This window comes from Melanerpes formicivorus, unplaced genomic scaffold (assembly GCF_026170545.1).
Source record: "Melanerpes formicivorus ecotype bairdi unplaced genomic scaffold, bMelFor1.0.p_v2 SCAF_49, whole genome shotgun sequence".
NCBI lineage: Eukaryota > Metazoa > Chordata > Aves > Piciformes > Picidae > Melanerpes > Melanerpes formicivorus.
In genome coordinates, this window is record NW_027142401.1 from 3,661,282 (window position 1) to 3,677,255 (window position 15,974).

General features: G+C 38.8%; 1 protein-coding gene across 1 annotated transcript in view; it reads left to right on the plus strand.

Moving 5' to 3' along the window:
- The window catches only part of NPAS3 (neuronal PAS domain protein 3), a 658,723-nt gene that overhangs the window by 451,163 nt on the left and 191,586 nt on the right, over positions 1–15,974 (plus strand). Inside the window, exon 4 of the mRNA XM_068160299.1 lies at positions 11,880–11,969. Coding sequence (XP_068016400.1) covers positions 11,880–11,969 — 90 coding nt within the window. The remainder of the gene's footprint in view (positions 1–11,879; positions 11,970–15,974) is intronic.

Sequence of the window (15,974 nt, forward strand, 5' to 3'; positions counted from 1 at the left end):
GTGCTGTATGGACGAATCATAATCCCCTCAGTCCTCCCCAGCCCTAGAAAATAGGATTTTATTATGGAAATGCAAACAGACTCTTAATTATCACAGTAGTCAGAGGTGTCAGTATAATATATTAGCTTGTGTTTAAAAAAAGAATATAAACTTTTTGTTTTTCCACTGAAAGAGCTGCTCTGTGCTGTTGATATGCTGGAATTTATGCAGTGAGCTGGTAAACAGCAAAATCCATACTTATCTTTACCTACACAGGCATTAGAGGTGAGCTCGAAAAAAAACCAACCAAAACAAACAAAACACCCTAACCAAAACAAACAAAACCCCAACAAAACAAAAACACACACAAAAACCCCCACCCAAACAAAAATGGCAACGGAGGGAGAAGCAGTTTTTCCTTACTGTCCTGCTTGTGGCAGAGCTACATGCTATCTTCTCACCTGGTCTTGTATTCCAGCTGTGAAACAGGAGTGGAAGGTCAACAGCAATGGTGTTTTGTAGTGACAAGCTGAGTTCTTTCCTGAAATCATTCAGGACCAGACCTCCAATTCTATGAGGACAACTGATCTTCACATAAATGTGCGTCCCCTGCTTTTGTGTGGAATGTGCTTCTGTAACCTCAAACCCCTTAATGGAAGTACAGCGACCCAGCACAGAGATACCAGCTTTACTGCGTAGGATGCAGATGTAGGGGAAGATTTGGAAATACTTCTGTTAATAATGAAGTTTCTAACTTGTTTGAGGAGGTTAGTTGTTTTTCTGTTAGTCCCAAATACTCACAGTACTCCTGTGCTTCTCGGCCTTTCCTGCACATCTGAGTGAATGGAGACCAATTGTGTGGGTACCAGGATAGCACAGCATATTTTTCTGTAGATTTCCATCTTGTCCTCTGTTGACTTCTCTGTCTAAGACAGTGCAACCTGGCTGAGGATATTTCAGTGCTCAGGGCATTTGAAACTTCTCTCTTTTGTCATCTCTAATGCCATAGGAATTCACAGTCCAGCATTTACTGCTGCAGAGGCTCTCAGATGATCAGGTCTCCATTATCAGTATTTTCACCAGATCTGTAGGAATTTCCCACTGTCAAATCTAGCAAACATTAGCCATGGATTGGGATGCTGGACATACAGACAAAGGCATGCAGAGGAAACAAATTTCAAAGTGGGAAGAACCACTTCACAATCCATGCCTCTATAAGCTTCTTTTAGTAACTAGCAGATTCTGAGTCATGCCAGTCCAGATTCTTCTTGTTTCAAAGGTCACAGGACTAAGGAGTCAAATAGCAGTAACAGTTCTGGAGGCTCTTATGTGCTGTTTTTTTTTTACTGGAAAAGCTGCTTTAATTTAGCCTGTATTATGGATCTTCAAAAACTTCATAGTGGACATCTGTGGAACTGCTTCGCACCCTCATAGGTAGAGAAAGAATTGGTATAGCCAACAGAACTCCTGCAATAGTACAAGAATTAATAAAAGCTGGAGGAACTCTTAGCTGATTAGGACTGGGTTTTGTCATCTTTGCATTATATCATGGGATAAGAAGGTGAAGATAAGAGCATGAGTTTGGATTTTTTCCCATGTATCTGCTCAGGGTCACAGTTAGGAATGGCACTAGATTGAATGGATTTGGGATTTGTTCTACTTTCCTATTGTCTGTAAAGTATTCTCAAGGTGTTCTTTCGAGAAGGGTGTAAATCAAAATGATATGCTAGGCAAAGAACTCAACTCAATTTCTCATTCAGATCTATTTTGGTTGTCTCTGTTGCCATCTAATAGATTAAATATGCTAAACATAAGCCCCTCATCCTGTTCTTCCCTGAGCACAGCCTCTCTGCTTCATATATATGAAATTGTGTGATGCAAGTGAGAACACATGCACTCAGTTCTGGGCTAGAGATCTAATTCTAGCAAGCCAATTGTCAGGATCAATCACCAGAGCATCTGAGTACCTACTGAGTGCAGGTGTTATTTTAAGAGTGCACTTAACTCTTATCACAAATTCTTCCCTATATTTTTTTCACCTTTTTTTATTTTTGGTGGGTTTTTTGGGGTTTTTGGTTTTTGTTGTTGGGTGTTTTTTTTTCCTGGACAGCAGACATTTAGCTACCTTTATCTGTTTACTTTCACATAGAGCCAGATTGTGAAAGAAAGGCTGACCAATCAGGCAGATACAATGATTGTAAGATCATTTTGTATACATAAACTGAAATATTAATAGATAACACAGAAGGGCTTTAAAATTGCAGCTTTGGAAACAATACCATTCACAAAACTGATTGTTCCCACAGTCAGTTGTGCTTGGATAGGTGCTTCTACTTGCACAGTGTTCCAGTCAGGTTAAATTCCCACAGGCTCTTGCTGTGTGGTCTGAGGTGCTGGTGTGGAGACTCAGCCCTTCTGACGAATCTCGCTATCATAGCTCCTGCTACTGGGGGTCTCCTTACTCTTTCAGTTTTGACACTTAGGTAGTAAATGTTAGTCAGGTGCATACAGTGGCAAGTCCTGTACTCAGGGCAGCGCTTCTGGGTGCACAAATGCATATGTGTTTGGAATATTTGTGCCACCAAAGGGCAGAAACCATTTGATACTCAAACCTTATGTATCCAAAGCAAAGCCACTCCACAGGCAGGTATACACTTAATCCTGACCCCAAGAACCACATTCTCAGGGTGAAAAATACATCATGTGCTCAGAATAGAATAGAATAGAATAGCATTAACCAGGTTGGAAATTACCTTTGAGATCGAGTCCAACATAACACCCAACACCATCTGATCGACTAAATCATGGCACTAAGTGCCTCATCCAGTCTCTTCCTAAACACCTCCAGTGATGATGACTCCACCACCTCCCTGGGCAACCCATTCCAATGGCCAATCAGTCTTTCTATGAAGAGCTTCTTCCTAACATCCAGCCTAAACCTCCCCTGGCGCAGCTTGAGACTGTTTCTTGTTCTGTTGCTGGTTGCCTGGGAGAAGAGACCAAGCCCCACCTGGCTACAACCTCCTTTCAGGTAGTTGTAGAGAGCAATAAAGTCTCCTCTGAGCCTCCTCTTCTCCAGGTTAAGCAACCCCAGCTCCCTCAGCCTCTCCTCATAGGGCTTGTGCTCCAAACCCCTCCCCAGCTTTGTTGCCTTTCTCTGGACACATTCCAGCAACTCAACATCTTTCCTAAACTGAGGGACCCAGAACTGGTCTCATCCCAAATAGATATAGCTGATTGCATTAGATGGCATGCAGTTAGTGGCATCATAATCTGCTGTCCAAACAGTCTGGATCCAACAGTAGGAATCCTATATAATTGAAGGGAAGGAGCTCATCAGGAATTGGCATCATAAAGATGAAAGGTCAGTGCTTTAATACACAACTCCCACAAAATTGAATTTTAATTAAGTGCAACAGTGTTGAATCCCTCCCTCAGGAGTCCTTTTTCTCCCCTTTTCTTTGCAATGATATATATAGCCCTCCTCTCAGGAAAGGGAATAGCAAAGACAGAGTATAAATGTTCTGCCTAGTAAGATTTTAACAAGAAGTTTTCAGCAGTGGCTAGTATAGCATGTACTAATGTAAATCAGTGTTTTGTTCTAGTAGTGAATCATCTATAGAGAAGAAAGGACAATGAAAATTAGCATTTGTCAATGGCAACAGCAGTTTTTAATCTTTTGTGTGTGTGGACCAGTGGTTCCCCAAAATTGTCCATTGGTAGTTTAAATACTATGTGGTGGTTTTAAGTCTGTAGACTGCAAGCTTGCTTTTCTCAATGACCTTTCACAGCCTCTTCAAGCAGATCAGGTTGAAGTTGTTCGGAATGAATAGCTCATGTTTTCCAGACTGTTGGATAGTTCAGTTTACAGTTTGAGTAGTCAAAAGTTGAAATCAGTCAGATGGAAGACCACAGATTGGAAACCACTGCCATGGACAGAGGGAGTGTACAGTTTACTGAACAACTTCTTCCAATAAAGCTGCTATAAAATTGTCTGCATGTCATGTAAAAAAATTACTTCCTGCCTCTCCTTACTGGGTGCTACTCACCTTCTAAAGTGTTACTCAGGAGAGGTTTCTTCCTCACCCTCACAGAAAAACAATCCAAAAGCTTTAATTTGTAGTTGGTCATCACACATTTAAAATCTTAATGCCATGGAAGTTAAAATAACCTTTGCAGTCAGCTGACTTCAGCAAAGCTGACCCTGCACTGTGTAAAGCATCACATCACTTCTAACAAATACTTTAAGTCCCTCACAGCACATGAATGTGCCTTCTGCATCAAAACCTACATGAAGAATTTCAGCAGTTTAGCCCAGCAATTTAGGTCAGTTAAACAGAGACACAGAGGCTATAGCAAACTAGTGCAAGTACTTCACCCAAAAATTTCCTGGAGATAATTAAAGATCATCTGGCTTCTATCATGTAACTCAGTTTTGTTGTTCTTATCTGCATTTTGGCACTGAGACAGTTGTCTGCATGCTGTGTGAAGGGGCTTGCCAAAACAAATATAAAAAATGATCCTATGATAAACTGGGTGCAGAATAAGTGCAAGCTGTCTGCCCTGGATTATTTTGTTGTATTTTTGTCTACATTGGTAAGCCTCGCTAGTTTTGTCTTCCAATATCATTGCAACATAACTCAAGGATAGTTTATTTTTCCCTTACTGTGATACCAACTTTTCATCAAGTTTAACAGCTTTCATGGTTCAGTTTCCTCTATGCAGTCAGGATGGTTTGAGGTTTTGCAGCAATGCAGAATGGCCTTTGGCGGGGGGTGTAGGGGGTGTGGGGGTATGGGGAGTGGGAATTGGTATCTACAAGGCAGAGATCCCTAAAAGTCATTGGTTGCTTTTGTACACACACACACACACAATTTGTCAAACTCTTAATCTCTGATTTATTTTTTTCTTGAACCCATGCTGCTTACAGATTTGTAATCTTTCTGTGCTTCTCAGGATCATCTCTGATACTTGCCAATCTTTTATCAGAGAATAAACCTGGCAATACACTTTAAGAACCCGCCTGCCACCTTGAAGCGTTATTCTTGCCTGTAAACTTTTGTCCTCTGCACTCTCTACTTCTGCAGCGGTTCTGATCTGGAACAAAATCTGTTTTTTCTAATCAAGTAGTAAATCTGCCTCTGCAAGTTTTTGCTGCTTCAGTTACATAAACATACTTACTCTGTTGAGTCTGGCAAAAGATGCATCAAGGGAATCAGTAAACTTTTCTCTTCCTCCTTCATTTCTTGGCTCCAAGCTATAGAGCAGACCTCATTATTATTGACACATTTATTTTTTGGCACTACCTTGTTGTCATAAATTGCATCCTGACCACACAAGCAAAGAGCACGAAGATGGCAAATTAGGAAGCTGGCATCAAAGTCCATTCTAACCACATCCTTGGAGCTTGTCTTCTTACCTCATCTTTTTTTTCACTGAAGCTATTTTGGTGCCAAATACATGTTGCTTTGTTGCCAAATATGTGTCATTAATTCAGGAGGAGTCTATGGTCATGTCAGCCATATAGCCATTATGGTGGACTGTAATTGAAAAAATGACAGTGGTTTGAGGTTTGAAAACAGGGGTTTCTATGAGCTTGATGCTGGAAGTTTTACTCAGTCATAAAAAGCCTGTAGCCCAAGGAACACTGCAATAAATCCTGTGCCTTTTTATTTTATTTGGGTGTTTATTTTGTTTTATTTTGTTTTCTGCCAGGGATCAAAAAGACTAAAGAGAAGGTATAAAGCTTTCAGAGTTTTGGGGTGGGTTTTTTGTGTGTATGTCAGTAGAGGATCCAAGCTCATTGTTATTCATGTATATCGAATACATCCCATGTAAAAATGCTATTTTCAGGAGAAATACTCCAGTTGTCTTGCAGTACTTAGGTACAAGATTGGACCTTGGTTTTCACTGCTGTGTAGTTATGCTTTTGTATGTTTCTTGGTGTTGCTGGAGGATATTGCTCCAATATCCTAACAGCTGGAGCACAGTGGATGTGCACTGGGGCTTTGAATGAGGTTTCAGTTAGCCACCCTTTATGCCTATTATTTCATTTTAACCTCCCCATCCAAGAAAGGTTGCCATATTCAAATGAAATTTTTTCATTGTGGTGGGTTTTTTTTTTTTGTTAAGGCATGCTGTAACACAATAAATAAATTATGCAATGATATGTTTATTATAACAGAGGGACTGTTTGCTTTTGTAAATGTCAATTGCATACAATACTGACTCTCTTAATAAAAAAAAAGAGTAAAATAGTTTTGCTGTTATTGAATGTTCTATGCCTAATTGCTGACAGGCTTTGTCCTCAAATTAATGTTCAGCTCTGGTTATAATATCATTATGTCATAACAGTGAAAAATTCTAATTAAGATGATCTGTTTGCCAGGAAAAGTTTAGTATATCAATTAATCTGCTTTATCAGGGGAAGTATTCCCTTCCCCAGCCCCTGTCTCCTGATCAGACCCTGAACGATTGGAAAAATATCACAGATGCACGCTGCATTGGACAAAGAACACATGGATGCATTTAAATCATGTATATCTTACTTTTTTACTGATGTAATTGTGAAATATGTTCTTTTTGCATTCATAATTAGGGGGTGGAACAGATGGTGAAGTCTTAGTTTAAAATAATCTGTCATTAAAATAACCTAGCCTACTGGTAATTCTTCACTCTAACTGGAGTTTAGGTCAGGGTAACAGGGTTTTTTTTGCAGCATTGGAATACACTAGAAAGAATTAGGGACTTCATGGATAGTATGAAATATGAGGATATTCTCCAGAAGGACACTGTAGTAAGACTGCAGTGAATTAAATTTGCCCGGGGTGGGAATATGCAAAAATGGCTGGGACAAAATTCCTCTGACAAATATAAATCCATTTAGTGCAATGCATTATACATCAGTGCATAGCCGGTCAGAGTGGTACAGTGGGTTTCATATCCTGAGAGGAAATAATCTCACTAGCCTGCAAATACTATAAAAGGCACTTAGTATTTTGGGTTAAAAACCTCTGCTTTACATTTCCACATTATTCTGATGTCAGAAGGATATAAATTATAATTATTGGCATTATTATTCAGAAGTGCTGTAGCTAGTGACTTTTTTACATCTGAGTCTCACTTCCTTCATGTCTGCCACATTGACTTGCTGCTATGTGACAAAGGAAATCTTGTATCAGGCCTGTCCAGCTAGTTTAGAACAGTTTCCAGGAATAAGAAAACTGGCTCAATAAATCAGATACTTGCGTGTCTTTAAAGCGTTTATTTTAGTGTTTCCTCATCCTCGAGCGGCTTTGAAGAAAGCATATAGATTTCAGCATGGTATTATGATAAATCTTCTCGAGGAGGGGCAAGCATTAACATTTGTGTTGGTTCTTTTTCATCTTAATCCAACCTTGGTTAATAATCAGAAAATTCTACATAGTGGGTAAGAAGATGTAATTAACCCTTTGACCCCGGAATCTTAATTGGCGCCTGGTGAAAACAGTGGGGCAGTTAAAAAAAAAAAGGAAAAAAAAAGAAAAAGAAATTAAAAACTAGCCTGTGGTGATTGAAACAGCATAATACATAATGGTTTTCTGAAATTAAAAGTACTGGGGAACTTCAGCTTCAATCACATTTTGCACAAACCCAGAAAGTGTAGGTTTAAACAAGAAGTTGCCGGTCTCCCTTAAACTGGATTGTGCTCTGAATCGGTGTTTGGGGTCACCCTAACCCTTTCTCAGCTGCCACACGAGATGGAATAGGACTGAGTTTATGACAAGCAACTTCATTTATGAAAATAAAAAAGCAATTAGGAATGTTTTCCTAACAGAAGACACTCTACCTTTATATTCACGACCTCTGCTCTAATGAAAACAGGACGCGGTACGGAGACCCAGCCTGCAGGCCCTATTTCTGTGTGATAGCTGAGGCACATCTGAATCAGAAAGCCTACCTGCTTTTGAACTAGTGAAACTGTTCAGAAATTCTGGCTGGAAATTACACTGTGATGCTCATTTTAGAAGAGAGATTTGAAAGCCAACTAAAGCCAGTCCCCTTCCTGGGCGGTTTTATTACGACGACTATTTTATGTGGGTTTTTTTTTGTCCTTAATACTTCCAGAAATTTCTCATTAAAACAAAACTGGTTGTAAAGAAGTGGTGTACAATGGCATCACCTACTTTCCCTCAGTGTATAACATAACCTCTGTTGTGTTGCCTGCCCCCTTCTGTGAAGCTGCTCTCTTGGCATGCACAAAGGACGCACGCTTTATGAAAAATTGAAAAATTTCACCACACATTACTTAAATAATAAATATTCATAAATAATACCTATGAATAACCAATGAGACAGTCCTTCAGAACTACTGTTTGACCTGTATAAGGAACAACAACACTGTCAGAAAAGTGGGTCCATTGCAGCCCCCTCATACTGGTGGGAGGAACTGTCTTGCGTTGGAAGGTGGTGGCTCCTTGTCCCCCTGTTTTTGTTGCCAAGTTTTTGTCATGTGTGAGGGCTTGAGCTTAGTGCTTGGCACTTTTGTTTTAATGTCTTTGTATGCAGGGCGTGGAAGTGGCTGTTTCATTAGCTGTTAATCCGTGGCTTTTTCAAAATGCAATTATGTGAACTCTATTGAGTAAAATGCTGAATTTGGTCAGTGTTTGTACCCAAGCATTACTCCAGGGAGGTGGGAATTAAATGGAGGAAGAAGGACTGACCATGACTTAGTAGTCTTGGTTAGAATAGAATAGGTTAGAATGGAATAGAATAGCATAGACCAGACCAGGTTGGAAGAGACCTTCAAGATCATCGAGTCCAACCCATCATCCTGCACAGTCTAATCAACTAAACCATGGCACCAAGCACCCCATCAAGTCTCCTCCTAAACACCTCCAGTGATGGTGACTCCACCACCTCCCCAGGCAGCCCATTCCAATAGTCAATCACTCTATGAAGAATTTCTTCCTAATGTCCAGCCTAAACCTCCCCTGGTGCAGCTTGAGACCAGAGGTGATTAATCACCCAAGAAGCCAAAGGAGTCATGGGTTTGTTGCACTGGCCCTGCCTTACCCATAGCACCTCCTATAGTAAACTAGGAGGCAAAAGTAAGGAATAGTCTCCCAGAAAGAAAAAATAAGGGTTAGGGATTAAAACTGTTTAACTGAGTGAGTCAAAGTCCATGGCATGGAAAAGCAGCAAGTGCTTACAATGTCTAACACTTCTCACTAACACTCTTCCCAGTTGCTGATGGCTTTCCAAACTTTAGCCATGAAGACTGAAATGTCTTTGTACAGCTGTATTGGCCAGAGATAGTTTTATTTGTTTGTATTCTTCTAGCATACCTGGTTTCAATCAACTCCAAAACAAGACTGAAGAAAACATATCTGCATAGTCAGTACTAAAAGCTTTCTTCAGACTTCTGTCATTAAGAAACCTCAATTCCTAGATGAGATGACACGTGGAAAAGAAGCAGGGAAACCATCAGTGGCTCGGAGAATTGTTTCTTGCTATTCTAACAAAACTCTATAGAGATCTGCCAGATATTTACACAGTAATGCACTGTACTAAGCAGACCAGATCATAAATGTGCTCCAACTGTGTGTAACTCAAGCAAAAGAACAAGGGGAGCATACTAAACGCCAGGATATGTAAAAAACTAAGATGAAAGTTGATTTTATGGGATGCACAAATAACTCGTGACATTTCTTTCTTCGAGATATAATTAAGCCAGGATTCTGTGCCTCCCCGAAGGAAAAACAACCAACCAGCCCCCCAACAAATGAAAACACACCAAAACAAGAGCATGAGCTTGGAAAGAAACTTCTAGTAGGCTTGTCATTACCTACATAACCATTATGGATATTTCAAAGACTGTTCTGAAGCACCTAGCTACACACTGTCAGACGCAGAAAAACCAACAACTGCTGATAGGTCGTTAGTCTGATTCAGTATGGCAATTTATTGTTGCTCGTGGAGAACGGTGTTCTAGCAAGCCCTTATATAGGTGCCCAGGGAATTAGGGTGATGGTTCTCAGTTTTATTTCCAGCAGAGGATTAAATTTCCTCAAAAGAAGAAGGGACACAGCATCAGGAAAACTGAAACCTTTAATATTTACTCTTCTGATCTTTTTCTGGTGGGGAAAGTGGGTAGGAGCGAAAGAAATACACATAGTGGGGGAGATCAGATGTGTGAAGGTTTTAATTGTCCCATTATGGATCTGAGTTTGAACTTCACTGTTCCAAATTTTCCACCTGTTATTGATGTTAAAATTCAAGGAACTGATGTTAATCATTTGAAAAGAAATGATGATGATTTATAAGAGGCCATAAATGGCTTGCATAATATAAATGTTTTTGCATGAAGGAAATCTATGAAAATTTACATTTTTATTAATTCATAAATATAAATTAGAGTCTTTCTTTAATGCAGTGCCTTTAGTGAGGGTTTGTTTTCCAATGTGTGGTTTATTATTTCTCAGAAAACACAGATTTTTTGAGCTAATTCCACCACCTACTACATCAGAGAGAGGTGAACACTTGCCAAAGACAGCTTCTTACCAGCAGTGTGTTAGAAATTAATCAAGAAGCAGAAGGATAAAAAAAGGAGAAAAAGTTAAAAACGCTCAGAAATCACTGTTCTGTATTTGAAAAGGAGTGAAATGATTGCATGACTTTGTCATCCTATAGCTCCATCAAATTTGTTTGCATCTCTTATTTTTTTTCTTCCAAGACCAAGTTGATCTCTCAGGTGCTAGTTGTAATTTTACTTTACTTGTACCTTTCTCCAAAGAGGATATTTGAGATGGGATTTTTTTTTCTGGGTTGAAGTGTTTCTTGTTGATCCCAGCACTTGGGCTCTTTGTTGTTTTCTGAGTTGTTTTAGCGTTTCTAATTGATGGAATTTCATGATTTTTTTTTTACTTTTGCAATAGTGAAAGCTTGTTTGCCAGGAAGCAGCCTCATAAAAACAAAGCATAAAAGTAAAGGCACATGTAGTTTATGAAAGGCAGTTTCTCCCTAGTGAAGATTTGCTCTTATTCCTAGAGATGTATTTCCATCTTGATGTGCAGTGATTTACGCCGTGTGTCAGTTTAGAATATAGTCCTTTGTTTATTAACTGCACTCATGTTTCAAAAGGTAGGCATTAATCTGCTTAGTTGCATTCTGCTTTTTGCAGTTGCAGTGGAAACCCCTTCAAAAATTTGAGCCTGTCAAAGTAAAATCTGATCTAGAGTTTTACACCAACGGGATGAAATTAATAACATTTCTATAGACCTAAGCTGTAAACATATTTGACAGTAATCTGCTGATTGGCTTTGTTTGTTGTCTCACAAAAGGAAAAGGAGGTGTTGTGTGTGTGTGTGTGTGTGCGTGCTTGTGTGTGTGTGTAATCCTCAATTAATTAACAAATTATTGAGGTCCATAGTGGTTTGAATGATGGTAGGATTTTATTTTCTCTTTTTCAGTTTTTTGAAGTGGAAATTCTCTGCTTTGATTCTGGGGGTTGGGGGGGGGGAACTTCTTGGATACCATTTGGCTGGAAGGGTATTTGTTTTCCTTATTTATTTCTTCTTGTAAAATAATGGAATAACATTAAATTTTTCTCCATTTCTGCTGTCATGCAAATGAGATAAATTTTAAACAGTATTGGCAGATGTAAGCATGTCAATAAGTCCTTGAACCTTGGAATATACTCATAGTCTGTTTGTTAATATAGAGACAGGATGTAAAGGAACTGTCTTAAAGATTCAAACTGAAAACATTCTTATAGAAATCAGAGCATTCTCTTCAATGTGTTCCATGTTGCCTTTGTTTGAATCTCTTTCTATCTGGAACTTAGAATTTTTTATTAATCTATTCACTTTTTTTTTTTTTGTGTTTTCTTTTCTTTTCTTTTTGTTCCCTTTACTCTGTAGTCCCTGGATGGATTTGTATTTGCACTAAATCAAGAAGGAAAATTTTTGTACATTTCAGAAACTGTCTCCATCTATTTAGGCCTGTCCCAAGTAAGTATGTCGCTTTCAATCCTAGACCATCATTGTGTGTGATTTGTTCTTCTGCTGATAGTTTTGAAAGAAATGTTTATTTGGTTTGTGGTTTTGTTGCATGGATTATGGAATGAGTTATTTAAATTTGCATCTGCCTCATCTCGAGAAGTAATTGGAAACGGTATCTATCAGGATTGGACACGGAGCTAAGACAAACTTGTGCGTGAAAAGTTTTTTGCCACGAAGGATCATTATTAATTTATTGAGAACAAATGAAATTTCTTTTCTCAGTTGTTTTGAACTTTAAACCTCTATACCTGATAGGAAAGGGACACACTAATAGTACTTCCCTTGTGTCCTATTACTGGATGTTTATGGAGTACCCTGCATTATCCAGGGAGCTGACACGATGACAGGGAGTCATTTGGAGTCAAGAAATGCTGAAAGAGACCATTAAAATGGCTTGCAGGGAGGGTTCCAACAAGGACATATTTTGCTGCTTTCACAAATGCTCACTAGTATGAAAAGACAAATTTACAAAATATAATTGTTTAGGGTTTAATTTATGGGTTTTTATTTGCAGCCAACTGTTTTGCAAAGATTAAAAGGCAGGACAAAAGTTGCTTGTTGATGCACATTCCTAATCCTGCAGCATTCAGAGATGTTTAGGAAGGAGAGCTTCTTTCTGCTTGTACTTAAAAATGCAGCAGAAAGATTTTGCATGATGATTTTTCAGAGGAGGATAATCTGCTTCTGTTACAGTCACCCTGAGGAGCAAAATAAAAACTGAGATAGCATTTATTTCAGCTCCCTTAAATTGGGACCTGTTCTGCTGTGGGGAGGCAACTATTAGCCCTGGCAACTGTCAGTTTTGCTGTGCCCCAACAACAATGAAATGGGAAAATTTAACATTTGTTGCAGAACAAGACTAATTTAAAATATTATCTGGTGAGAATCTGAATAGAGGTTCATTAACTCCTCAAAGAACATGCAAGCAACTGGCTGTAATAAGTTCAGTAATTGTTATTTTGTGCTGGCTTTAGCAAACTAAATGGTGGAAATGGAAGCAGAGCTGTTTCTAACTCCTATCAGTATACTTGTCTCTCATTAAAGTCCCTCGTTTTGTAATAGACTTTAATCCATGCCTTAATCTGTTTGGGAGTTAGTAGCAAGAACCTCAGATTTTGAAACTGGTGCGCCACCATGTCGCTAATACAGTAAAGAATTGGAACCTTAATGTTTATTATTGTCTTATGCTCATATTAATCTGTTTTATGCATAGTATCCAACGAAGTTTAATAAGCCAGTAAAGAAGAAGGATGGATAATTAGTTTAAGCAGGTAAATGCTAATTAGGAAACTCCTGAAAGGCATCCATTATACACTAGCTTAAAACAAATTTTACAGCCCTGGTTAGTGGTGTAATCCAAATTCTGTCAAGGCAACTGCATTTTCTGTAATTGAGATGTGTATGTTTGCTTTGCATAACAGATGGCTCTGTATGCTTAGACTGATAGCTAGGAAAATAATAATTGCATTATTCTGGCCAAAAGAATATTAGCTCTTGGGTTTTGGCCATTTCAGTCAGTCCTCCTGCCAGCACAGCATATGCACATATATGGATTGGATTTTCAAGGAAATTGATGCATCTGGAATAGTGTGGCCATCTGAAATATCATCTGTTCAAGAAAAATTTGGCTTTAACCCTATGCTAGTCTCTTGTTAAAAGCATTTTCTGCCACTGTCTTTTTAACTATAGGAGTTGGTAAATCTTTCCTTACCCTGAGCTTGCGTCACGTTGTCAAGACTTTACACTTCATCTTAATCTCCATATACATTTCAAGCAAGTGTTCAAATAAATGCAGCAATTGTCTTTCTATGTTACAGTATTTGTTATGTCAGGACAAACACCTCCTTGCATTCACTGCTGAAACTATTGATGGAAAAATCACCAAAATTTAGAACCAGGACTGTGGATTTTAATACAATAATAGATGAAATCTCCTGAGCTCTACTAAACTGTCTGTGATTTTTTTATTGCTGTTGTTCTCTTCCATCTTCATGGTGACATTTTGCATTGCACAGACCTACTGTGTTTGTATTTTTGCTATATTATTCTCTTGGAGTAATATTCTCTGGCTAGGTCTCTTAATAATGACAAAAGAAATTCTGTAGCTGCTTGTTACTAAATCACTACCCAAAGGTTGCTACAAAAAGTATTTGCAAGAATTCCTTTAAAACTGTTTCTGAAACTGTGCATGGGAATGCACTAAAACAGCCTTAAAACACTCGTGAGTGCTGAATTTCTGGCATGGTGCTATGTGATATATGTGGTGTTGCATTTCTTGCACTGCAGGGGAACACTGATAGGTCTCTATCCTGGTACTCCCCAGCCGTATAGCGAATCTCCAGGTAATTTTGCAGTTCAGAAAATCTGGGTGTACACTATAAGCATTTTTATTTGAATCATCTTCTTGAAGTGCTGACTCTGGAGTCTCATTTTCTAGTCAAATGGCTTCTCAGAGACTTCATCCTTGTTTGGTTGGGTTAGATTTATTTTTTTATTTTCTTTTTTTAACTAATATGCATGGAAATAATCTGCAATGTATTTTGGACTGGCAAAGCAAAATCTCCTGTGTCTTAGCTAAAGGAAAATAGTTCTTGTGCTGAATCTCAGCAGGTGAAAACAGTTCATCATGGAACCCATTTTTTCGGTTTTGAACATTGAAAGCCAGTGGTACAAAACAAACTCACGCTGGGGTTCTAAGATAGCTGCAGGTCTAACAATAAAGAAGTCTGATTAAAAAATATCCTGGGAGGTGGCTTGGCAATGATAATGAAGTTACTCCTCACAAAAATAACAGTATGCTTGAAAAGTGAACCAAAATTGCAGTAAATACTCTTTTGACATTACAGTGAAGGGACCTTGCATGTAGATGCTCAGACGATTCAAGCACTTTATCTTCCAGCTAATGCTATTCAAGAGTTGTAAGTTAGTTCAGCAGATGTTGAGCATACTGTGTAATTGCCATTAGAGAACAGTGATGCAGAGACACAGACTTAGCTGAAACTAGTGAAAGAAGGAAGAGAAGAAAAACAATAGATACAGGCCAAAACTTCCCAGTTATATCCTTAGTCTGTTTAAACTGACATGGCTCAATTATACTGGGGGCAAGCTGAAATATCCAACATACTTTGCAGCATTCAGTAGTTTCAAGAACCAGTTCAGGTACTATTTGTTAGCAGGCATGTCTAGAAATCTGTAATGCAGCCAGGATTTCTTCCCTGGGCTGATAACATGACCTGTGGTGATGTATCTTACCCTTTTGCCAATACAAGCAGGTTTTGACATTGCACCTCTGTAATGATGGAAAAATGTTTTGTCTTCGTATACATCTATCCTCTGACATTCTCAAGTCAGCAGGTAATTTCTGCTATCAGGGTAACTGCCATCTTTTTGAATACCCAGTCCCTGATGTCCTTTTAGAAATAGTATGAGATTTCAAAAGTAGATGGCTGAAATGAGTCATCATATCTGGACATTGAAGAGGCACTTGAATCACTCCTTCAGGCACTTAGAAGTCAGTATCAGTGCTTACCTAAGACATTTCAATTCCTTTGCCAAGTCTCTATGTTTCAGACTTAGGCCAAGGATGTGCTGAAACACAAATATTAACAAAGAAGGAGAAAACTCTATCCAGAACAGAGAATAGAGTTTTCAGACATAGGAGGTTTCAGGTCCATGAAAGATATTAAGAGCCGATAAACTCAGTAAAATCCTTTTGCTTTCAGGAAACAAGTTCTTAATCGCCTCTTTCTAGCAGTGGTACTCAACAAGGCAATTATGCATTGTTTCCCCTTTGTGAGGGGTAACACACACCTCTGTGTGAGGTCTACAACCTTAAAGTAAAGTATTTCTTACCTTTGCTTCTACTTGTCCAGGACACAGAGCAGGTTTGCAAATTGGCCTGTTGAAAAGAGAGCTCACTAAAAAGGAGCAGTGCAGCTGCAAGCATAATAAGAG